Source organism: Dunckerocampus dactyliophorus, chromosome 3 (assembly GCF_027744805.1).
Source record: "Dunckerocampus dactyliophorus isolate RoL2022-P2 chromosome 3, RoL_Ddac_1.1, whole genome shotgun sequence".
Classification (NCBI taxonomy): Eukaryota; Metazoa; Chordata; class Actinopteri; order Syngnathiformes; family Syngnathidae; genus Dunckerocampus; species Dunckerocampus dactyliophorus.
Window position 1 is genome coordinate 12,454,406 of NC_072821.1, and position 25,884 is coordinate 12,480,289.

The window sequence follows — 25,884 nt, forward strand, 5'->3', positions numbered from 1 at the left end:
GTAAATATTTGTACACTAGAACGTCAAAAGTCCAACTAAAATTCAAAGGACGTTCAAAGAAAAGTATGCCTCTCAAAAATTTAAAACAAAACAAAAAAACGCCACAGGAGAGCAAATCTTGTTAGACTTGAACTCATTTGCTTTTTTTCTTTGGCTTTTTTGTGTTTTTCATACTAGCGTCACAAAAGTGTGCTGATAACCGTAGAAACCCGAAATTGAATTTACTCCTCCCAAGGAAACTATGTCTGACTTTTCAGCGCAGCCTTAGAGGTGACCAAATATAAATCACACATCACATCACAGGCCGTGTTTGATTTCATTTTCACATTTTGCCACTGGCCAATAAAAATTGAGCCACGAACCACAAATGGCCCTGATTATATATCTCGCGACTCTTGTGTGCAGATGTCTTTTTCTGCTGGGGAAATGGCCTCATTTAGTCCTAATCTAAAATGACTGTTGACTGAAACCACAAAGTTAAAGCACACAGATTTAGGACGCAGATGTCATGATAGAGATGTAGTTTTCACGTGTCTTTATTTGTCAAATATATTTCTATTCAGTTTGCTGTGCTATCAGCAAAATGTTGATGTTTAACTACATGCCATTCCACTCTTTAAACGTTTATAATACAAGTTTGCTATAATGCACTTACAAGTGTTAAAGTAACAAAAAGTTATTACTCTTCAGATATGAAGGGTTGATCTATTCATTATTAAACACAATATCAATAGTACATCAAAATAGACGTGAAAGAAGAGAATGTGCTTACTTTTAGCAATGTCCACATGTAAACATTCTTAACAGGTGCACTTGAACAATAGGATCATTTTCTTAAAGAACAATTTTAAGAAGTGTGCAGGTGACAGATTGGCAAAGACAGTTCAGATAAGACTTGTTGATATGAACAAAGTGCTTCACGTTACAAAAAGCCAAAGTTTAAAGCCGTGTTGTCAGCGACGAGAACCAGCCCACAACAGTCTCCATCGTCAAAAACCTTTTAGTAAACACGGCAGGCGGTGTAAACGCATTTCGCCGTTCAGAAACGAAAACATTGTTAAAAACCTGCTCTTGCCAAGATATGATAAACGAGTCCGGATACAGAACGAAACGTACAGGATTAGTCAACGCAGGAAAATAGTTTTAAAAGTTGTGTGGTGCTATTAAACCCTCGATGAGTAGAATGACGTACACGAATGATTCAGTCAGGCGGTCGGAAAATGTTTGTGTCAGCTGGTGTCCAGCTAATAAAACTCTTATGTGCCTTGAACATGCAAAGATTGAGAATGAACAGCTACTGCAGCTCATAAATGCAGCGTTGTATGACATGTACAGTCATCATAAAAGGTTTCATCAGTTTCATTGCGGGTACACTATGTAATAACAGAGACGTGTATAAAATGATGCATAGTATTGTAACATCATCAAACACCGCACATAATCACCTCTTTGCATCTGCACACAAAACACAGATATGGACTAGAATTAGATGAGCTTTGAACTGGTCCTGGCATTGGTACATTTCTAAACTCCATATACGTAGCTCTACTTGCACATACTGTAACCGGCACATTGTCTTGGTTTTTAAGGCGCTTATCTTAGTGTCTAATACAGTATACTGGAATGAATCATGTAAAAGCATGTATAAAACTTAATAAAAATCACTTGAATCACAACTTCAGGTTGTTTAGGTTATCCATTTCAGACGGCAGAAAAAGGCTTCACTGCCAGGTTACATTTAAATTGAACAACGTAGCACAAATGTTAATGTTATAAATGTCACCTGGACCCAAGTTGTTTATGTTATTTAATGCGACCGTCCGCAGTTACCTCTAAAAGTGACGTGGAAAGGACAAACTTTCATAAACAAAGCCATGAGGCCGTCCGGCTTGATAAAAGTCAGTTTCATGCAGGGCCCATGCTGAGGGCACCCGCATAAATAAATCAAATCGGAAAATCATTTATTTAAATGTACAATGTATGCAGAAAAAATGAATTTTAACCTGATTGGAAAGATAATGGTAAGCTCAATATCAGTAGTTGGGGTAGTTTTGAGACCGTAATACGACTCTGATCCCAAGGTTAATGTTTGTCATGTGGTCATTTAACAACAGATGACTTTAACTAAGAATTCAATGTTGAAAAGAGAATGATTTGTAAACTTTAGAACACTAGTAGGGATGAAACACTTGTCCTTCCAGCTGCTGTTGTTCCTTCTCTACATGTGCCCAAAGAGACAACCAAAGTGAGGGCTACTGTATGTGTCCGTCCTTCATGTGTCTCACAGCTGGCTGGGTTAGGACCCGCTGCTGTGATGTTTAACTTCACAATGTTATCAAGGGATGGCTTGGCTCCACTTTGGGTGACAGTATCATCCGTTTATTCACTAATCCACGCCGTCAAAGCCTTGTGCGTTCTCAATGGCGATGTGAAGTTTCTCCTTCAGTTCCTCAAAGGATTCGTAAGGTGGAAGGTCCAGGCGATTAAAGCTTGAGAAAATAAAAGAAAACAATGAAAGATTGATAAAATTGCTTATCTGTCATATTTCTTTTCGAACTGCATGCAGTACTGGCATGTGACAAAAAGTGTCCACTAGAGGGAGCCAAGAAATCTGGTACTATGTCCAAGAGTGCAACCCACTGCCTGGATTTAACCAAGCAAATAGCTTTCCAGTGGAAAATTACAGCAGTGACGATCATGTCTCACCTAACATGTTATTTAATGCCAAGTTTGAGTACCGTCTCGGTCCTTCAGTAAACATGTCAAGACGATGCCCCATAAAAGAATACACCAAATAAGGCGTTAGAAATGTGGCATCATTTACAACAGAAATAGTCTTTCCAGTGGTATAAAACGTATTGGAAAGATGCTGTTGTTACAACAGGGAAATAATATAGCAAATATTCATTTCTAGACTTCAAATCTTTGTTATATTAGTGGGTGCTTTTTCTCCTTGATAGTCACAGTTCAACATTCAGTGGCCTTTAAACCATGGGGGGCTCCAAACTTTTTCCACGGAGTGCCGCATACAGACACATACCTGTCAACATTCGCATTGGAAAATCAGGGACTTTTTTTTCATCAAAGTAGGGCAGGAACGAAGGGCAAAATATAGTAGCTTTCTGGTGAAGATGGGAGGGTTCACAGGCACGTACAGAAAAATTGTAGGATGCACGGGGCCGTTTTGATACATTTTACACAATAAATAAAGATGCAAAAATGAATCCAATGTAGGTCAATATATTGTAGACTATCTGAACAAAGCATCAACACCTTAGATCTGTTATAGGTGTCAAAGCAAATTTGTGTATTATATAATCATTAGGGCTGTCAAAAATAGCGCGTTAACTGCGGTACCTAATATACTTCACTAATGACGTTACATTTTTTAGCGTAATGAATGCACATGCATCATGGCAAGCCACAGCTCTATATTATGACGACAGACGGCAGCACAGTGGAGCTCCCCACAGAGTCACACAGTGTCTGACGCTCTTTTATAACTTTCTTCTTACTTGAACACATCAACAGGAGTGCAATTCCAACACCAAACAAAACACGTCTCTACTCTTTATTATGCATGTATGGGTGGTCTAAATAAACAGAAATGCATGAAAATCAATAGGTGGATGTTCTTATCACTCACTTTGTAACTTTTAATGCAGAAGGACAAGTTTCTGCATTTAAGTGCGCTGGGAAATTCACTCAAAACATGCGAATTCAACTTGAATGACGTGGTGTCTTTGAACGCAACTCCTCATTGCTCATAACAACACAGTTAAAAGTCTGACTCAAATATTCTGCTATTAAAGAAACCAGTGTTAGGTAAATCGATTTTCATTCTTGTGTGCCATCTCTTAACTTCATTTACATTTTAAGTTAATTTGGTGCTGTTAATTCATGCAAATATATATAATCCTGCCCTGTCATTTTACTTTCTTTCAATAAAATATAGTAAAAAATGGGCATATTTCAGACATGATAATGGTAACGGTAATGGTTTAATTTATTTGAGTTACATTGGAATACACCACATAGTACAATTCACAGTTCTACATGTCCAATAAGGAAATCTTAAATCTTATTTAATCCTACCCGTTTCTCATCAATTTCAACACATTTATTCACTTCCTATATACCAAATGTCGTCTTTGCTAGTTTAAAATACATGATGAGGTAATATGATAAGGTAATATAAGGTAACATAGTGTGACATGGTGATTAATTCATTTGAAAACCGTGAATAATCTGATTAAAAATTGTAATCATTTGACAGCCCTAATAATAACGTACTGTATGTCATTAATGCGTGACAAAAATGGCCCTCAGGCCGCACTTTGAACACTCCAGCCTTAGACTGTGAAATCAAAGAAAACCCTCATCTGAACAGATCCAGCCTTAACCATTTAGTATTGAGAATGTTTGGAATGTGTTGGGGAAAAAATGTAAACCCCTACGGGGGTTAGCCGTGGATCAAAATTGAAGCCACATATGTTAATCTCTCACTTGACCAACATTTTCCCCCTTCTTTCAATCTACTGTACATCTCCAGTGCCGATGTAGTTCAACTGATATTGCTGTACCACTTCCACTCAAGATCAGGTTGCAAGAGTACTTGTACACACACTGGCTGACTGATCACTGGCGCTGTATATAATGATTGACACGGAGACCGCCCAATGATTGTATGAAGGTGGGACTTAAACAGTAAAGCAAGACACAGCTCAGTGGAAGAATACATGTTGACTGAGGTAAAAAAAATCCTGGCCAAGGTTCTAAAAAGTGGATAGGTTGGTGGAAAATTGTACATTACCTGTCATTTGAACAGACCATTTACTTTTAAGACAATGATGGGATCTTGAAATCAACATCTTTACAAAGCAACTGTGTAATGACCATCTGTTGTCAAAATCACATGACTACCTGACAGAAACTTACAAAGTAAAATGTTAGATGCTTGCTTACCATGTGTGCGCTCGGGGCAGTTTGTCACGTGTTCCCCACAGCTCAATGGTGAACAGCTGTGGGCCATTAGATCCTGGAAAAATCATTAAATCGTAAACGAACAAACAAACATGTAATTACAGGTGTATCCAACATATAAGACACCAAACATTTGAACCAGTACTAGTTTATCTCACCATAGAGTTCAGCAAAGCCGTTCATTGGGACTCTGGAGGTTCCAGTCACAAACTGTAAGAGTCGAATTCGTTTTTCTGCATCCATCAGCAGTACTGCCTACGATAATGCACACAGACAGTCAGTGAAAAACTAGTGCAGAGCTCTTGTTATTGTCATAGCATGTTGTCATATAGTAATTGCTATGCTACTTCGGTTTGTAGTTTCTTCCTATATACAATGCAGTTAACACAAAAAAGCTGTTGTTAAAAGGAAGCAGAAAACACTACGGCTCATTGTTTAGTAGCTCTAGGCATGGAACGGCTCTTACTTTCCAAAACCAGTGGATAACTACATGGTTGGAGCTGTAGCCATTTTTGTACTTGGTGTTTGCTTTCCAGTCGTTCACGTCCACATCTCCCAGACCACACATGAGCAGCTTTGGAGAGGGAAGGGGGAGCGCATCTGATTTATTATTCATGTTCTTGAAATTGATTCTAGAACCAAAGATGGATGGATAACTCACCTCAAGCTCATTCTCGTCAAAGATCTTGATCAGATCTTGAGGGATCAACTCAAAGAATCCCTGAAAATAAAGCAACAAACAAAATGCAACTCTAACTATGAATACTTGAATGGATGGTATTTTGCCAATGAACAAATGTCATTACATCCTTGAAGGCAGTCATCTGCTTCTGGATTCGGTTTGCAAAGCGCCACTGTATCACCAGGCTGTGAGAAACACAAGGTGGAGAAAATGTACGATTTAACAGTAACAGTTAAAAGATTTTAACTAGAAATTATTTCCACAGTTTCTTACTCAATGTATTCCTTCTTGTTTTCATTGGTGACCACAATCTCGGCACCGTTGGGCTTCAGCTCATGTTGGTGAGTCTAAAGGGCAAAAAGCACGAGTGACTGTAAAAACTGACGAGTAAGAGCTCATGAGGCTGATGTATCATATGAAACTAACCTGTCCAAAGAGCTCTTCGTCAATGGTGAACATCAAATCCAGGTCAGTCGGGTCATTCTCCAAAATCCACTGCAGTGAATTAAAATATTCACTATCCTGAAAGACAACAAAAGAGTTTGGATCATTATTGACATAATACACAAATCATGAAGGAAAAAATACCAGAGTAAATAAATACTGACAGAAACGCTGTATAATGAATGGATAAATACAAAATATACTGTATAATGGATAATAACGACTTATATAATAATGAATGCATGAATAAATGTGGCTCTCGGCATTCCCCTCCCTTACTTAATTTGGCTCATATTAGGACATTGCTTGCATTCTTTACGCATTTTGTTCTCAAGTTATACATTACATATTGATATGTTAAAAGTTGTTGGGCAGGCAAAGAAGTTTTACATTTTATTCGTACTTCCACTCTCTTTAAAAACAAATGTTTTTTATTTATTATACATAAAAATTACGGTGGTGTGATTTCTGATTTCTCACTTTTTTGCACATTTGTCATACTTAAATGGTTGAAATCATCAAACAAATTGAAATATTAGTCAATGACAACACAACTGAACACAAAACGCAGTTTTTAAATGAAACTTTTTATGATTAAGGGAGAAAAAAATATTAAAAACCTACATGTCCATGTGTGAAAAAATGATTGCCCCCCTGTCAAAACATCACTGAGATTAATTGTGATCTATCAATCTGGAAAAGGTTATAAAGCCATTTTTAAAGCTTTGGGATTCCAGCGAACCACAGCGAGAGCCATTATCCACAAATGGCAAAACCATGGAACAGTGGTGAACCATCCCAGGAGTGGCCGGCTAACCACAATGACCCCAAGAGTACAGCAACGTCTCATCCAAGAGGTCAAAAAAGACCCCACAACAACATCCAAACAACTGCAGGCCTCACTTGTCTCAGTTAAGGTCAGTGTTCATGACTCCACTGTAAGAAAGACAATGGGCAAAAACAGTCTGCATGGCAGAGTTCCAAGACGAAAACCACTGCTGAACAAAAAGAACATTAAGGCTTGTCTCAAATTTGTCCAAAAACGCTTTGATGATTCCAAAAAATTCGGCGAAAATACCCTGTGGTCTGACGAGGCAAAAGCTGAATTTTCTGGAAGGTGTGTGTCCCATTACAACTGGTGTTAAAGTAATGCTGCATTTCAGAAAAAGAACACCAACAATAAAATATGGTGGTGGTAGTGTGATGGTCTAGGGCTGTTTTGCTGCTTCAGGACCTGGAAGACCTGCTGTGCTGTGATAAATGGAACCATGAACTCTGCTGTCTGCCAAAAAATCCTGACCTGTTGGTGACCTTAAGCTGAAACCAACTTTGGTTCAATGATCCAAAACACACCAGCCAGTGCACCTCTGAATGGCTGAAGAAAAACAAAATGAAGACTTTGGAGTGGCCTAGTCAAAGTCCTGACCTGAATCCTATTGAGATGCTGTGGTATGACCTTAAAAACACGGTTCATGCTGGAAAACCTCCAATGTGGCTGAATTACAACAATTCTGCAAAGATGAGTGGGACAAAATTCCTCCAGAGCAAGTGGCCCAACCAGTTATTAGGTTTAGGGGGGCAATCACTTTTTCACACAGCGCCATGTAGGTTTGGATTTTTTCTCCCTTAATAACAAAAAGTTTAATTTATAAACTGCATTTTGTGTTCAGTTTTGTTTGTTCTGACACATTTAAGTTTGACAAACATGCAGAAAAAAAAAGAAACCAGGAAGGAGGCAAACAGTTTTTCATACCACTGTATATACTTCAATAATAAAATGTAACTTTTGTTAACAAAATACAATTGATTTTTCTTAAATGTGTTTGCATTCCCAGTGGAAATAATAGGACACTTACGACAGACTCCATGTCCTGGAGGGTGATGGGTTTCTGCAGCATCATCTTGTAGAAAGGTCGGATGAAGAAAGCTTGGCGTAAAATGAAAAGGTAGAATCAGAATTCATGAATGAATGAATGAATCCATAGAATGTTCATTTTAATCCACAGTACATTGTTGATACCCAAAGCACACAAATGACTCTGAAGTATACAGAGTGAAGATGACTCACCATCGAGCAGTTTGCCATGAAACACAGCCATGCCTGCCACACGGCCAATGCACTTGAAGTAGGTTAGGTGGTCCTCATTACATAAACCTGAGTTGGGGTTTATCTGCAGCGTATAGTTGTCCCTAAAAGACACACCACATGAGAAGTGAAATTACTAAAAGAAGAATATAGTGATTGTGTAACTGCTTTTTCATTAATTACATATTTACACACAACTTTCGTGGAACACGGTTTGGACTCACGTGGCAGAATATTCAAAGAGTCCATAGTAGGGGTTAAACATCTCCTTGGACATGAGGAAGAACCACTCCCGGGCCAAGCCTCCATAGTCCAAACCTTTTTCCCCCTCAAACTCCACCCACAGTCGGGCCTTCAACAACTCTGCCCGCTTCACTAGGAGGATTTGCCGATACGAGTCCTCCAGCACTGCATTTCGCCTCACCTTCAGCTCAAAGCGATTTGGGACATCGACCTACAAAAGAATATAACAAAGCTCAAACTTCGCAGAACACAAACAGTTTAATATGTGTAGTAAAAAGTTGAAAACACTCACCGGTTTCTTCAGCTTCTTGCGGAAATAGTCATATTTCTGTTTATAATCTCTGGAATAAGGCACCGCCTATAAGCATGCATACAGACAACCAATCAGCTGTGACTTAAGAGTTATGGGAATAACACTATTTGAAATTCTATCAATACTTACTGGTCCAGTTATTGCCGAGTTTTGTAATCTAGGATCGTCCCATTGTGTATTCTTGGTGTCTATAGTGACACATGAGACTTTTAAATGAAAATGTCTGTCAGCTAATGTTTATCAGATAGGTATAGTACTCACTGTGATCTATGTAGAATATCCTCCCATCCGTGTGGACCCGCTCCTCCCAACCAGGCTGGAGAGAATGAAAATGTCACAGAAGGCTCACACAAGACAATACAAAGTTTCTGCATGGATGTTAATGTAGACAAAATACTTTTAATAGTTTTTTTGTTTTTTTTTAAAGAACTCTGAGACCTACTGGTAATGGGCCAAGATCAGATGGGTCCAGTGAGGGTTTCCTCCTAAACTGAACAGGAATTCTTAGCCGTGGATCTTGCTGATTGGAAGCACACAAAGTGGTTTCACTCAAACAGGAAACACTTACAAAAAAGACCAAGCTACAACAGACTACAATTGTATACTATAACATTGTGCATACCAGCTGTAGAACAGAAGACAGGATTAATTTTTATACAGTAAATTTAAAACTGCCACCTTGCGTTGTTTCGGATATTGGGGGGGAGAGGCTGCATATTTAACATGATCATGACATCACATCATGAAGGAGTATACTGTATACTAAGAATAGAATATGTACAAAGACAAAAAAACAGTAAAATGTGGTCTAACATTTTATTAAACTCAAGAGTCCAATTTATTGGATGTACAGCCTCTAGTGGCCATTAGCAGAACTACAGTACAAAAGTCATAAGGCACCACTCAGTATGTTGTTTTAATGACTTCATATTTTAATGTCTTATTTTAACAATAATTTTGTCATACAAAGCCTTATAAATTATTTCATTAATTTCACTGCGTGTTATAATAACATGCATTGTATGTGATCGTATGTTTTCTGATTGCATTGTAAAAAAAAAGAGACTGAGAAATCATTATTATATACATTATTATAAGCGCTTAAAACAACAAATCTTAAGAGGGCCAAGGAGGTTTGTTCAGTACTGTACATCTTCAAGTGAGCAAGGCATCAGAGTGGTCTTATTCTCCTCACCCAGGTAGTAGTCTTTGTATTGTGGTCAATGAAAAAGGGTCTTCCATTGGGAGCGCTGCGCACCTCCCATCCTGCTGGCATGGAGCCAGAATCCGATGTAGCCTCTGGGCTTGGAGTGTGCTGTGGAGACACCTCAGGGGACACAGACGGTAAGGATGGCGTTCTAGAACCAGTCTGTGTGGGTGGTGTCGTATCTGTTTTCTGCCAGAAAAATACGAGTATTTATAGGAGAGGGGAAGATTAAAGTAAAGCCACTACTTCATTGTGAATGACATTAAATTACGTGTTTTTGCACATAATTACTGTACGAGATGTCATTTTGCACTATACCTGCATGGCGGGTCGTATCCATGAGGTTGTTCGGGTAGTGTGGTTAACATAGTAGCGTCTTCCTTTACTGTCCCTCTTTTCCTCCCATCCTGCAGGCAGCCCCGCAGGGGTTGCAAGCAGCTATTGGATGACAATAACGGCGTTCATTACCAAAATCTTCATCTTTGATTAACACATTATTTGCAGCTGAAGTTCCTGCATACTGTTTTGAGCCAGTACAAGTTGACGTAATATTGGGCTGGTTAATCTTGAATGAAATGAGTGGTTTCGCAATGAGGAGGAAATGAAAAGGAAATACCACAGTATTAACAGGATGCTCCAGTCCCCTTGTCGTGTGAAAACTTCTTCTGTGAATGGAATGGCTCGTATTACTAGCGTGATCCTGCAGCAGAGAGGAAGGACGCATCAACGACCAGACTTGACCATTAATGTCGACAGACCTCCCACTGATCTCCATTCCTCACAAGAGGCTCATGATTCACAATGATCTCATTAGGACTCTAATTCAGTTTCGGAATCTTACAGGAATGTAACAAAGGAATGACTCACTATCTGAAAGATGTGTTGTTCGCCGGCTGTGGGCCCTGTAATATGCATGTTTCTTAGCTCGTCCTGGAACGCCAGCAACTCCTGGGACAGCTGGTGTGGTGATGATGTGTGCTGGTTGCCCTGGTATAAATTGAAGCCATTATCAGGAAAAACCTCCCACTCCTATACAACAGGATCAAGACAGATACCAAGTACCCATTGAGTATTGACCAAAAAAACAACACACCAGCAGCAGATTAGTTTAGTGGGTCAGCCAAAGCAAATTCAGTTTTGACCCAAACAATTACAGCAGAACCTCAAAATTCAGCCTGAATGCAAAAAAACCTCATCCGTCAGACACACAGAGTACCGTAATCCTCTCTCTGCACATTTGTCACAGTCATGTTTCCTCCGAGAGTTAACAGCTTATACACTAGTTTTGTTTTGAAGTTCTATCATATAGCGGTTACCTTCTTTTTACACTTATCTGCCATTAGCACTTCCTTAAACACCATGCCTTGTCATGCATTATTAATTTACATTCTGTATTGGGCGTCTCTTTGTGGATTTTGCATGTTCTCTCCGTGAGTGCATGGGTTTTTCTATGGGTACTCCGGCATCCTCCCACATTCCAAAAACATGCACGTTCGCTAATTGGAGACTGGTGTAAATGTTGTTAATGGTTGTTTGTCCATATGTGCCATGTGACTGGCTGGCAACCAGTCCAGGGTGTACTCCGCCTCTCTCCTGAAGTCATGTTTTATTGAAACATTGAAAGCTGAATTACCCTAATGAGGACAAGCTGTATAGAAAATTGATGGCCAGCTTCCCCCAACTAGTTTAAGTGGAAGTCAGCATTACTACGCTGGCCACCATCTGCAATATGTTCCCTATATAATGGTCAGTTTCCCTCTAATGTACCACATCTGCACAAAATGTCATGGTCTTTAATGGATGTCCGTGCATGTTTAAATCAGTATACTGTGATGACATTAGTCTCCTATTAAAAGGGAAGTTATAATGTGTCTGTTTACGCTGCAGTTGCATTGGTAGGTGTTGGATTCATATTTATCGTTATCCACAATTAAAAGAGGCCTGATTCAGACATGAAGATATTTATTTAAGAGTGGTTGTGGCAGGTGCTGGTCAATATAGTCTAAACATAACAAACGATGTCCAAGAAGAATGCAAATGCAAAAATACCTCATCTTGTGGAGTGGCCTCGTCGGGGTCTGAGATCTGTCTGCGTGTGAGATAATTCTGCTCCCTCTGCCTAGTGCTGTTTTGTCGTCTTTGAGTGTCCATGTTCATGTCCCTGTTTAGAGGAGACACAAATACACTCTGCCCATCAGGACCACGGCATGTGTCAATTAATAGAAACATGCTTAGGGGGAAGAAAAGTCTGGTCTTAACTGTAAAGTTGGTCGCCGCCACTGTGTGGTTCTGCTCTCATGGTGGACGTAGTAGGTTCTTCCCAAGTTGTCCTGGCGTTCCTCCCAGCCAGGTGGCAGAGGAGGTGCCGGATGGCAGTGCATGGGACCTGACATGTCCTGAGGTTCTAGCAATTCCCATCCAGGCTGTACAAAATGTTAAAATGTCAAATAATATTGAAATGGAAAACATAACATTCTAACAATGTAAGGATAATAAATTTCTAAACTGGACTTACATCTGTATCATCAGTTGCATCTGTTGTTTCCTCATTGGAACCTGGGTTTTTTGGCATATAGGTCATTTTGAGTCGCAGTTGGCCCCTAACTCTGGACTTGTGGCTGCACAAAAAAATGATAAATGCTGTCCATTACATTTTTGGGGGGTAAAAGGTAGCAAATAATGTATTTCAGTGGAATGCTAAACAAAAGATTAAAAGCTTAAATGATCATGAAATCATGCCAACCTTCTGGGGTGAAGCAGAAAATCCTTGAATGAGTATGGCCTTTGTGTATTAGGATTTTCTGTCTGAAAAAAACATAAAACAACAAAGAAGTTGAACATTCTTATACTTCCAGCTAGTGTTAGGGTGTAGGCTCCAAGGCACTGTACAACAAACTGGGTGTATTTAAAACATGCAATTAAGGTCACGTGTTCATGTGAGGCCTCATTTGCTAGCATTTTTGTTTACTATAAAACACAAGCAGTAATGGGACAAACATGTTGGACTGTGTTTCCATAACTGGTGACAATGATGTGGAACAGACCACGACTAAGGGTATTTACATTGCGAGAGACATGGGTGAAGCAGAAGTCTGTGCTTGCACAGTAAACCAAATCACATTCAATGCACATAAACAATAAACAGTACAAAGGAGAAAGAGTGTGCAGCAAGAACTTACTGGTATCTGATTGAGGGGAACATCCACCTGTCCCAAAAAGTCATCACGTGTCTGATAAGCAGAAAGATAAGTAGTCAAAGACACACACAGGTATTATCATAACATGACAGTACTGACATGACAGCAACCAAGCTCACACAGACTGAAGTATTGTCCCATCATCTAACAAGGACATGCTTACTGCGAGCCGCTACTAAGTCTACGTTCTGAGTTTTAGATGTACTTTGTGGCTCTTTACAGGATGATTAATTACTGCCTGAATTCATTTTATAACAAAATTCCTTATCTTGGGCTAGAAGGCTTACAGTCAGCATACAACACTGGGAGAGCTGGTTTGTGACCAAATGAACACCCCTGCATGGTAGGGCAAAGTGTCTAGAAGCGGTATACAGTACAGTGTTTACGTGAACAAATATACAGTAGATCTGGGCCTCCTTTGTCCTGTCCACACTGCAGCCAAGAAAGTCCTGATTCAAAACACTGCAGTCTACATACAATATAGGCACAAAAGTATTGAGACTGAGATCTTCCTTATGTATTTTAACACCACTGAATTTGAATTGCTCATATTACCAAGACATTCTGGCCAATCCTATGTTTCCTATTTGTGGGAATGGTTTGGAGAAGGCCCTTTTCCTGTTCCCAGTGCAAAAAGCAATGTCCATGCAGCCATGCTTGGATCCATCTAGCATGGAAGAAAATGAAAGCGAAACTAACGAAACTAAAGATCGCTAGCCAGCAGACTTTCTCTCTGACCCAAAATCAGTCATATTCGACCTCATAAGGGAGCAAAACTGAGACACACTACAACATATTGTACCAAGTATTTTCAGATTAGTATGAGATTTATAGCCACAGGGGGGACAAAAACTCCCTGTTTTCTTCCTTTGTTACTTCCCATAGGTGCGGGGTATTGTATGTATATAGCACAATAGTGCAGCAATGCCAATACATTAATTACTTAATTTTGTCAATAGGCACCTTCAGTGTGGTATTCGTCACAGACTTAAGCATAGCGTGTCACAGTAGACAACATCTTCAAACAAATGCAATCTTGTTTGTTCGCATTCATTTCCATTGTTGTCAGGTTTGCTTTGGCCTATAACCGATAAGATAGAAATACCATACACAGAAAGGGTAGTAGCAAGAATAATAGCACTGTTGTTGACCTGTCCTCCATTCATACAAAACTTTATGTCCTGATAAGGAAACAGACATTTGTTGAAAACCTACTTCATCTCCTCCCTCTCATGGGTAATAACGGAGCACTGTAAAGTATGCCTTCAAGACACCATTGTTTATTTTATTTTAAATACACAATATATGTCATGCACTGACAAATTCTGCAGTTACAACTGTGCCTCCTATGTAATGAATGTTGTACTGTGCAATTACACCATACATCAGGGGTCTCAAACTTGCGGCCCATGGGGCCACATTTTGTGGCACCTTACTTGACATCAAAGTTCAGTTTTAGTGCGGCCCCTCGCATCCTGGGTGGTTTATATTAACATTATATATATTGTGGTGCACTAGAGTCCCATAAGATCTGGTCAGAGGCACACTGACTTGCTTAAAGGAAGAGGCACTTCATGCAGCCTGGCCTCACCCAAACTCTAACTCCAGCCACTCCCAGGTAAATTGGGTTTGAGACACCTGCCATATATTCTTTAAGTTTCTTTGTATAAATATCTGCAAAACACACCACAAATTAAGTAATTGTTCGATATATTAACGCGTTAATGGAGGTTTCCTTTAACTGCATTATTTTTTGGACGTGTGATTAACATGTGCATGTCCTGTTTTACCCTCGGCCCACACCGTAGTTTGAGGAAATGCAGCGCTGGATGCGGAGGCACAAGCGGGAACAAATATTGGAGGAGAAATGGACAAAGAAAAGGCTATTTTTGAATGGTAAGTTTAGTTTCAAAAGCCCTGGCGGACGGCTCTTGCAACAAGACCAAAGTTATTTGTACTATTTGTACAAGTTATTGTTGTATTTCTTATTGTCATTTATATAGTGGTACCTTGGCATACGAATGTCCCAACTAACAAGTGTTTTTTTTAGATACGAGCTGTCTCTCGGCTGATTTTTTGCTTTGCACTACGATCTAAAATTTGGGTTACAAGCTGCTAGTTGCTGGCAGCCATACCCGAGGACAGCTATTTGGGGGCTTGTACCAACAATTTTTAATTGTTTTTGTGTTTTTAAGTGGGATCCCTGCCTTACAAAGCATGCTTGGGGATATGTTGTGCTCTTTTACACATTTGAAAATACCGTAAGAATGCCTCTTTTATAAAACTGGCTTCTTTATTTTATAATGTAAGATTAATGTCTACATCAACAAATGTAACCATTGAATCGTATCATCTATATACTGTATTGAATAATATCAAAATGTTCTGTTTTTAAAATACATAGTTTTTGAACTGTATCTTAACCCGTGTATGTAGATGCATATCAAATAGTTTACCACAATGACATTTCCGTCCCTACTTATTATAGATAAAAACTTCTATCTACGATTAATTGATTGACAGCTCTAATATTAAATTGATTTCTTAATGATTGCAGTCCATGTTAAAGAAGCCAACAATGGACTGATTTCAACCATTTTGTCACCTTATGCTGGGAGTATTAAGGACTTGTACATTGCAGGTATGGTTTACATAATACTTGGCATGACATTTACATAAGCATACAAGTGTATACAGTAAATAATAACGTGATTTTTTTTTTTGCCTACAGGGCAATGGTATTACATGACCCTCATCTGTCCTCAGTGTGTTATCTAACATAAGTTTACAACTTTATTGTAGTGCTGGAATTGTATGTTGTCAGCACTTATCACTTATCAATGCATCTTCAGTTTAATTAAATCATATTAATGATTGAAATAACCATTTGGTCTGCTTCAGAAAATCAGTAGTTAAACAGTACAAACAAACTTGAGACTAATTGGGCAAGTCCTTCAGTCAATAAAATGTCAGCACAGTATTTCATAAACAGTTACAGGCCAATGGCGATGGCAAAACCAGCTGGATTAAAAAGTCAAGTATTATATATCTCTCGGAAAGAAAAAGGGCAAACTTAAGGAGTGGACACTGCCAATGATGACATGACGCCAAAGATAACAATTCAATGTCAGAAATGTCCAACAATTTTAAGGTTAGTTGCAAAGAGCTCCAAACACATGCTGAGGCATCTGAGAAGCAAAGTAAGTGATATTCATCTCTACTTGGCCACTTCAAACTACTTGTGACAGGTGGACCACAGAGCTTGTGAAACCTTAACTCCTGACACACGAGCCAGCTAATGTTTTTGGAGCGGCAGTGCTACAAAGTGTCAAAAACTGAGTCATCCCAATCAGGTGGTTAGAAATGTTTTCACAAAATAGATGTCACGGTCATGACAAAGCTACAATTGTAAAATAAACAAGCAATATCACCAGTGCAAAAAACAAACCTAACACTTGAGAAAAACCTAGGAAAGCACTTGGAAGCCAGCCTCTGGCTGGTTATTTTGCTGTTTTATATGTTTACCTTTGGGCTGACAATTATAGCCAGGCATGGCTTGGAAAATTACCAGGCTCTTTTCCTCTCATACACTGGCTTCTCTAAAACAACGCTATCACTCCTGAAAGAATCTGGGGGGGGAGTTCCAACTTGAACTAGGAAATGCAGACATCCTCCTCTTGACACACAAAACATGGTGGCAGGTGCACTGCAATACTCAACCTGTCACATTCTGCAACTCAATAATGGCATATAGGTCAACTTGTGGCTAGCAGATGTTGTGTTAGTGGTGATCTCTGGACGGCAATAGGTTTCATATGTGTTTATTTAACTTGTGTAACATACTTACTAGCTAGTTGTTGATTAACCCATAACATCAGCTACAAGTTGATAAAAGTTGACCTGTGTTAAGTTACTTCACTCGTCTTTAGCAACCTGTTAACCTGGTTGTGAAATAAATGAGGTAACATTTTCTATATATGCTGTCGTTTTACTTTTTCATAGACATCTGCTGAGTATAGTGCAGGCGTTCTGCAAAGCCAAGCAATCCTGATATGGATCAGCACCAAATTGTACACCTTCATAGACAGCGGCCAGAACCTGAATCTTGACTCAACCTTAATCACTTGGAAGTTAAGGAAAAGATCTGTAAGAAAAAGTAGTAATAGTTAAAAACAAAACCTCAATTCACCCCCAAACCAAAATATAATAGGGGAGGGGTGCCCACTACGTCAATTGCTGGATTTTCTCCTTCAGGATTTTTTGGTAGACAGCAGAATTCATGGTTCCATTTATCCCAGCAAGTCGTCCAGGTCCTGAAGCAGCAAAACAGCCCCAGACCATCATACTACCACCAACATTTTTTATTGTTGGTATGAAAGAACATACTGTATGTTCTTTTTCTGAAATGCCGCGTTACTTTTACGCCACATGTAATGGGACAAACACCTTCCAAAAAGTTCAATCTTGGTCTCGTCAGACTACAGAGTATTTTACCAACGGTCTTGGGGATCATCTAGATGCTTTCTGGTAAAATTGAGACGAGCCTTAATCTTTTTGTTCAGCAGTCGTTTTCATCTTGGAATTCTGCCATATTTGCCAGTGTATTTCTTATGGTAGAGTCATGAACACTGACCCTAATTGAGGCAAGTGAGGCCTGCAGTTCTATGGATGCTCTTGGGAGGTCTTTTGTGACCTCTTGGATGAGTTGTCACTGCTCTCTTGGAGTAATTTTGGTTGGCCGGTCACTCCTAGGAAGGTTCACCGCTGTTCCATGCTTTCGCCATTTGTGGGTAATGGCTCTCACTGTGGTTCGCTGGAGTCCCAAAGCTTTAGAAATGACTTTATAACCTTTTCCAGACTGATAGATCTCAATTAATCTCAATTAACAGGCGGGGTAATCACCTTTTTCACACAGGGTCATGGAGGTTTTTTTTTTCTCCCTTAGTAACAAGAGTCATTTAAAAACTTTTTCACACGTCTGTATGTCACTTTGTAGATGTCATATGACATCATCCAGCTGACATTAAGCTCCCCTCCTGATTCGCTGCTCCGCCTCCGCGGCAAAGTAAGTGGTGAAAGACGTCTCAATCGACACACGGAAGATTAACTAACCAGGGGTAAGATGCCTGTATCGATAACAAAAGTTATCCATTCATTTGTAGCGGCTAGTTATGTAGAAAAAAAGTCAATTGTTTAATGGCTTTGCTTCATGTCCTGACCACCATAGAAATTTGATACTTCTAATTATCTTTTTTTTTTTTTTTTTTTTAATCAATGACTAAAACAATTCTGTCCGGCTAGGTCCCCACTGAAGACCCAGATACCAAATGCACCTGCCACTGGTACATGTCCTACACCTGGTCAAACTTTTTTTATAGAAACTAAATAAATTTTTGTAAAATCCTACCCATAAAAAAGGTTTTCAAATAGTACAGGAATGACATCCTGAGCAAACCGGTTGCCAATTTCATTCAACTGCAGACAGCGTTAAGCATTTATTAAGGTCTTTTTAATTTTTTTTTTATATTTTATCCGTTTTTCCTCAATAAATAATGATGATTGATAAAAATAGTAAGTATTACAAAAAAATGGCTCGTAAAACTAGTGTGCGTGATTCACTTAATTTCACGGAATGGATGCACAAAACCCTGAAGCGGCAGCGCAGAGGCAACTGAAAAGCAATAAGGAATATGTGTAACCCTAACCCTCAGCGCTACCAGAAATGTACATTCAAAATGAAACACGTCACATTTCAGTGAAAAGCAATTGTTGATACAATTTACAAAACATAAAATTTGGATGCAAAGAAGTAAATTTAGATCTTTCAAATAGAGTCACTTATTAAATATTGCAGACTCTGACTTGACAAGCTGCTAAATGCATTCGGGGGGTGGGAGGCACCTGATACTTCACAAACACAGGCTAGCAGGGGGACCAACAGAGGAGGGAGCACACCATGCCATTACTGAGAAAGGCTCACGCTCAAACCCTGCCGACGTTGACACCCAGCAAAACCAGCCCACCCCACTTCCAGACATGGTTGGCATGACTGTGCGCTACTCTCATATCATGCAGACTATCTGGAGTCAGGGGGAACATTTCAGAAGCAGTTTATTTATATCAGCAAGGGGCAGTGCTTTTCTCACCACTAATTTTAGCATGGGTAAATACTTAGGGTGATTACTCATAGTGCAAAGAGAATAATGGCATATTGTAAGCGTTCTGAAAATTGTGCTCATGGTTACATATTGGAAAATGGAAAAGCTCATAACATGAGTGCATTTCAGATTCACTATTATTTTTTTCAGTTTAAAAAACGTTTTTAAAACACAGTATGCATTTACTGTAGTGTAACGGAATACCTATGAGTTTGTCCACATCGGGCTTGTTAATTGCATGTCTTAACTGCAGCAATCTTCTCAGTTACTGAATATCCATCTTGCCTGTGGTTAGCCGAATTCCTTCCCGTCATTACAAAGAGTTTTAAGACCAGCGGAGTGAAGTAGAGCAGAATTATCATTATCATCATATTAAATGCAGAAAACCACTTAGTAGTTATCATCTCTGGTGTCTGATTACAAAAGAAATGGAATTTTGGATAAATGAGGACTTAAATTTTGCTGATGAATACTTGTAGATTACTTTACAAGACTCAACACTCAACGTCACACTCATTCAAAACGATTGTTATGTCACTTTAAGACCTGTGGAATCTTCTTCCACCAGTTTAACAACTTTTGAATCAAATGCAAACTGTCCTTGTTATCTGCCACAATCTGTAAAAATGGTACATGCTGTAAGAGCTGCTTGCCATTTCAGTAAGAAAGAATATGTGCATTTTGAGCTGGGGGCCATGGGAGCGTCAGTCATCTTCAAACAAAGAAAACACTCACCTTAGCACTATGAGCCAAGTTCTTTGTGGTATTGTTCCCTTTGCAGGTTGTCTTTGCATTATTAACCAAGCTAGGCAACTTGGCTGGACAGCATGGAGACAGATGAATGTGCACGTGTGGAGAGCAAGGACTACCGAGATTTGCATTTGAAACATGACATGAAATCCCAGTGTTTGCGTAGGGGACCTCCAGGGAAAAGCTCCGTTGTATGGCGCGATGACAGTGGTTTCCCTCTGACCTTTCCTGCCCTTTTTCTAATGCACAGAACTTTTTCTCTGGTGGTTTCGCAGAGGAGAACAAACAAGCTGAGGTACTGCGAAACAGTTTTTTCTTAGGGTCCCGTTCTGCCGCAGGATCTGAAACTGGGTAGGGAGCCTCAGGATATTTTGCATTGACTGTACACAATGATGCTGCTTTAACTGGTCTCTGGTGGGCAAAGTGCAGCAGAACACTCCTTGAGCGATGATAAGGTTTATCGTGAGATGATGACTGTCCCATCATCGCATCACTCCCATCTACCACATTGTTTTTAAGTTTGTCTTGTAGAGGAATACTAAAATGTACCATATGTTTAGTGTCCCGACACTCGGTCAAATGGTTTTCTTTGGGACAACGCTGGCCACTTACAAGGGTGGCAGACTCTTTCCAAGTGCTGTCCTCCTCATCCCTAGAGGAATCAGTTGCAGGTGTTTGAAGAGGAGCTCTTGTTGCTGGTAGAGCAGGAAAAGCGACTGGGCTCACTGGAGAAGCAGGTGGTGTGCTGCAGGGGCTCTTTGGGAATATAACCAAGGAGGAACAGCGTCTCAAGGGGACCTTGGACTTGCAGCAGACAACGTGCTTCTCTTGGGTGGTCCTGTGTTTCTCTGGAGTCTCTGGTTCAAAGATACTGTTGCTACTACAGTACCCGGCATCGCTGGCCATACTGCTGCTACAGGATCCCCCGTCAGAGCCTGTAACTGCGCCTCCTTCGTTGCTCCCAGGTTCTCCATCCCCTATAGTGCCATCCAGGCCTCCGCTGAGATTGCCACAGGGCTGTAGCGAGATCTGCAAAACGCTCTTTTTACTACATCCTCCAGGGTTAACCTTTGGTATGAATATTGAAGAATATCTCTGTAAATTTCCATAGTCTGGTGACAGCGAAGTCACCTTGAAGTGTAGAGAACTGTGCGCCAGACTCTCTGTGGGGCTACCAGCTGACAAAATGACTCCACTCTCCTCACCATGTCTGCTGAGGGTCTCTGACAGAGGGTCGGTGTTGCTTCTCCTTGATGCGAAATCCAAACGAAGCCGGTGTGCCATCCGTTTAACTCTCTAATCCCTGCAGCCCTGGGGAGTGCTGCATGATAAATGTTGGTGGTCGGAAAAAAAGCAAAGCAAAGCAACTGCTCCGTGCTTTGCGATCACAATCATTAGTGGCTGCACATAGCCAAAATAGCTCTGGTGACATCCTACATTCCACTCCAGGCTGATCTCAGCTTTTAGTCAGAGGAGGTCAGTGGTTTTGTTTGGAGACATGACCCAAACACACAACCTTTGAAACTAGAGGAATCCCAGAGGTTAAAACCTGTACAGAGGCCAAAATTATTCTAAAACTTAAAACGGATGATCAGACTTCCAATCTTCACCTATCGCTACCACACCTACCACACGCTAAGCAAGTTTACTCCGAATCCCAGGGTGTGTGGTGTCTCAAAGCTCCTGTCCTCACCAGCTGAACACTCTGAAACTAAAAACAACATGGTACCCCTTTATGTCGCATCTCAAACTGAAGTGCTGGTAAACTGTTACATCTGCTTCTGGCCTCTCACTCAAGACTCCACTTCCTGCTGCGGCTAGGCTTCTAATCTTTCTGCAGCTCTGTGCCCCTGCAAATATTTTTACCCACTGCTATTGGATTACAGGAAATCAAGGGGAATGAATCAAAATAATTCTGTATCGAAATTAGAACTGGGTTAACAAAATCACGTGCAGTCATATATAATAATAATTATTACATGTTCTTCACTTATATAACTTTGCCAGCAACAGAAATAAAGTTGTAAATCTGTAATATTATCTGCCCAACAACAAAAATACAACATAAGAGCAAGGGCGACCTGATTTGACTGTGACATGACAGCTGTTATATGACACCTCATGTAACTGTTGGTGCTGGTCCGATTTCCTTTCACTGCTCTTGACGGCACTGTTTATTATTGGCAGGCTATTGTGAACCAGGCCTATCTGTCCTATTTAAACTACCACGCCGCAGTAAACCTCGTGACTGGCTATTAATTGACGTGCATGAAATAAAGAATGGATGACACATGTGTACTGTATTTCTGTCCAGTCATGTGATAGGACAATGAACATCTCCACCTCCTAGGTAATATTAAAATGAACACAACAATCTTAAGACCTTTATAACGGTGACTTGGCCCCATTTTGAAGCAGGGAAAGCTGAAAGGACAACATTGTAGTGGTCTATGATAGTATAACGCTCATGAAATGCCTACACATTATTATTCTTTTTTTTTTTTTTAAGTGAACTTGTTAGTTAATTTGAATAAACAACCCAGGCTCCACCTCACCCGTCAACAGGCTTAACTGTAGATAATGAATGAATGAAATACTAAACACCTCAAGAAAACTGAACTGTCCGCCAGATGAAGGTTATGTGGTTCATCGTGTGAGCAGCATGAATGGCAATATTACATTTCAGTGTCAAACAGCCACTAGCTTCCAAGATATGCTGTCATGAAACATATACACAGGAGCTCATAGTAGGTGAAAGGTTAAAGCTGTGGGTGAAAAAGTATGTTCCTTCTATGCATTTCCCTTCATCAATCAACTGACAGCACTGTCATTAGCTCTGCCGAACTGTTACACTACTAACAACATAATTCAGAAACTGCTCAACATTCCCATGAACATTTGTAAGGTGTGGCATTGGCAAAGTAGGAAATCATTCAAAATATACTGTAGATGGCGATCCAGCCAATGGATCCAAGATTTCTCTTACTGATCATATAAGACAGTGGACTTCTACTCTTTTGACTTTCGGTTGTAGTCAACAGTACTGGAGTGGAACATGACGCGCAGCATCTTTGGACAAATCAAATTTACAGTCAGGCTTTTAGTTTAATTACCAGCAGATAATTACCAACAATTTCCAAAAGGCTCAGTCATGTTTCACGTATACAGCTGTTTCCTGCTTCCTGCTGTTTCTCAGAGTACACAATTACATACACAAGCCACTCAGCTACTATAAGGAGAAATCTACCCCTACTTGGCTTTTATTGTTTGGTCTTGGTATTGCAGGGTTTCTTCCCCTTGGATTTTTTTAAGCTGTGCTGGTGGGCTGCATGGGAGGGTGGGCTGCCGCCGCTGTCGTGCCACGGCTCCGTCAGCATTTTTTTTTTATTATGACAATAATAGTTTTTAGGACTTATTTATTTTTTATTAACTTATTTAACTTTTTTTCAACAACCAGCACAACATGAAACGAGAACATTGCAAATCTATTAATTTAATGGCAAAATGGAGCACTTAAACTGAGTCTAGAATGTCGAGCCTCCTTTTGTTACCTGACCTATTTAGTACTATGTGACTAGTACAAAAGTATACAATTTTGTACTATTTGACACAAACCTACATTTAATTTGATGCCTGTTTTAGAGTAATACGAATACATGGGAAATGAATTGTTCAATAATATATTTTTTAGTTCAAAATAACACAAAAAATAAAATAACAACTTCAATATTTGTTTTCTATTATAAAAGTATAAATTCAGAGTCCAGGGTTATGATAGCACAAAGTGTATCCAACTTGCAGCACTATTAAAGCTACTTTGACAAAAAGAAAGGAGAGGCGAGCTATTTGTGTTTTATGTGACTGCCAACATTTAAATTGTACGTTATTTACAAAGCCCATCTCCACTCGGTGTGCTCATTTGTCATTATACAGGCGTCATGTACGAATAGAACAATTAACATAAAATACTATGAGGTGAAGCAAATATTCTCTGGTGAACGAAACCATAAGTATTATAATAACAACAACAAGAGAGCAAGATTGTTACGTGACACTTTAAAAAGCAAGTTAGCATGTACCCAATGAACACAATAGCCACTTGCAGCTCGCCCGTGGGACAAAAACGAGCTAGCTAGCTGCCGCCAGAGAGGCAGTGAGAGCTAGGCAAAATGTGTAAACAAAGATGCCAGAAAGTCGAATGAGAATGAAATATGAGCGATCACACACACTGGCATAGATAAGCTTAGCCTGTGACAAGCTGTCGTCAATTGACTACACATTTTAGGGACTGGTTTTCATTTTTACGATAATAAGGGACAAAGTGAACGTCAACACAAGACGGGTCGCGTACTTTTATCTGGTCACACATGTGCAACTACCAATGGGGCAGACAGGCGATTCCGGTGCATCTTTATCAAAATAAAGCATAGTGAAACATTTTTGTGATGTTTTAAATTGTTTTCAAACTAACTGTGGTCAATATTTGCTATATGTGCAATAGTAAGCTATATATGTATCAATTTAGCATATGTATCCATTCATAAAATATATCACTTAACATTGTTTTCAAGTTAAAAAAAAAAACTAATTTTTAAGGTGTGGCGGCTTTTATTTTGTTGTGGCAGTGCTCTACGATCAATTATATGTAGCGGAAACCCTGCATATGTCTGCGCTCAACTGAGTGTTATTGTATATTTGGGGCGGCATGGCTCAGGTGGTAGAGTGGTCGTCTCCCAGCCTGAAGGTTGTGGGTTCGATCCTCCATCCTCCTGTGATTGTGTTAAGTGTCCTTGGGCGAGATACTGAATCTCATGCTGCGTCATCAGTAGGTAAATGTACTAGCAGTGTCAAATCGCTTGGAGGTGGAAAGGTTGTACAAGTGAAAGACCATGTACCATTTATTAAGAGTCCACGCAAAGTCCAATATGTACAGGCAATTTTGCCCATGGGTGCTATTTTCTGCCTTTTCTTGTTTTGACTGACTGACAAGTTAAGAGATGGCACACATGTCTGAAAATCTATTCACCTAACACATAACATTTGAATCAGATTTAACTGTGTTATTATGAGCAATGAGGAGTTGCGTTCAAAGACACCACGTCATTTAAGTAGAATTCACATGTTTTCAGTGAATTTTCTGGGATTTCCGAGCATAGCATACTTAAATGCAGCAAATTGTACCTCCACATTAAGAGTTACAGAGTGAGTGATAAGAACAGAGTCAAGAAACTATGCATTGAAAACATGTCCTCAGCACACTGCTCAGCTATTAATTAATTATTATTATTAATTAATCTACTAGATGGTCCAAAAGCAGTGGCAGAGCTCCGGGGTGGCCAGTGGTGGATGTGACCACCCCTAGTCAATCTCCGGCCACCCCACTGGCAATCTAGACAATTCCGGTATCAACTTATTGTCACCCGTATTTGAGTAATGGTCACCTTGGCCACCCCAATGAAAAATGTCTGGCTCCTCCACTGGATAAGAATATCCACTTATTGCTTTTCTTTGCATTTCTGTTTATTTAGACCACACATCCACGCATGATAAAGACGTTGTTGTGATGTTCGGAGTGTCCATGAATGCACCTCGCGGTCTGTCTAGTGACAATGACGAAGTGTCGTTACATTGACGAATGGACTTGTTTGGAGTGGGAGATACATATATGGTGTTGGAATTGCGCTGCTGTCGATGTGTTCAGGTCAGTATAACGCTATAACAGAGTGTCAGACTCTGTGTGACTCTTTGGGGAGTTACACTTTGCCGCCGTCTGTCATCATAACAGACAGCCGTGGCTTGCCATGATGCGTATGTGTTAACT

At 39.9% G+C, this 25,884-nt stretch overlaps 2 protein-coding genes across 4 annotated transcripts in view; both read right to left on the reverse strand.

Annotated features, from left to right (window-relative positions):
* Positions 1-518: 518 nt before the first annotated feature.
* nedd4a (NEDD4 E3 ubiquitin protein ligase a) overlaps positions 519-25,884 on the reverse strand; it is a 29,194-nt gene continuing 3,828 nt past the window's right edge. The window contains exons 6-29 of one of the 3 annotated variants that reach the window (XM_054770465.1): positions 13,138-13,188; positions 12,702-12,763; positions 12,474-12,576; positions 12,218-12,381; positions 12,008-12,119; positions 10,826-10,987; positions 10,578-10,658; positions 10,277-10,396; positions 9,947-10,147; positions 9,194-9,271; positions 9,013-9,067; positions 8,881-8,939; positions 8,731-8,796; positions 8,420-8,649; positions 8,178-8,299; positions 7,966-8,036; positions 6,092-6,187; positions 5,939-6,012; positions 5,790-5,850; positions 5,645-5,704; positions 5,450-5,557; positions 5,142-5,238; positions 4,966-5,038; positions 519-2,489 (exon numbers count right to left, since the gene is read on the reverse strand). In XM_054770465.1, the coding sequence (XP_054626440.1) occupies positions 2,387-2,489; positions 4,966-5,038; positions 5,142-5,238; positions 5,450-5,557; positions 5,645-5,704; positions 5,790-5,850; positions 5,939-6,012; positions 6,092-6,187; positions 7,966-8,036; positions 8,178-8,299; positions 8,420-8,649; positions 8,731-8,796; positions 8,881-8,939; positions 9,013-9,067; positions 9,194-9,271; positions 9,947-10,147; positions 10,277-10,396; positions 10,578-10,658; positions 10,826-10,987; positions 12,008-12,119; positions 12,218-12,381; positions 12,474-12,576; positions 12,702-12,763; positions 13,138-13,188 (2,409 nt within the window). In that variant the 3' untranslated portion in view covers positions 519-2,386. Of the gene's footprint in view, positions 2,490-4,965; positions 5,039-5,141; positions 5,239-5,449; positions 5,558-5,644; positions 5,705-5,789; positions 5,851-5,938; positions 6,013-6,091; positions 6,188-7,965; positions 8,037-8,177; positions 8,300-8,419; positions 8,650-8,730; positions 8,797-8,880; positions 8,940-9,012; positions 9,068-9,193; positions 9,272-9,946; positions 10,148-10,276; positions 10,397-10,574; positions 10,659-10,825; positions 10,988-12,007; positions 12,120-12,217; positions 12,382-12,473; positions 12,577-12,701; positions 12,764-13,137; positions 13,189-25,884 lie in introns of all 3 variants that reach the window. The other 2 variants (XM_054770466.1, XM_054770463.1) reach the window with 2 other exon arrangements.
* Positions 13,205-25,799, reverse strand: LOC129178333 (E3 ubiquitin-protein ligase NEDD4-like). The gene has a single exon (XM_054770467.1). The coding sequence runs from the start codon at positions 21,345-21,347 to the stop codon at positions 20,028-20,030; it is 1,320 nt and encodes a 439-aa protein (XP_054626442.1). The 5' UTR covers positions 21,348-25,799; the 3' UTR covers positions 13,205-20,027.

What these genes read in the sequence shown, in the direction of transcription:
- LOC129178333 (XM_054770467.1), bottom strand. Translation starts at nt 21,347, where the DNA reads ATGGCACACCGGCTTCGTTTGGATTTCGCATCAAGGAGAAGCAACACC.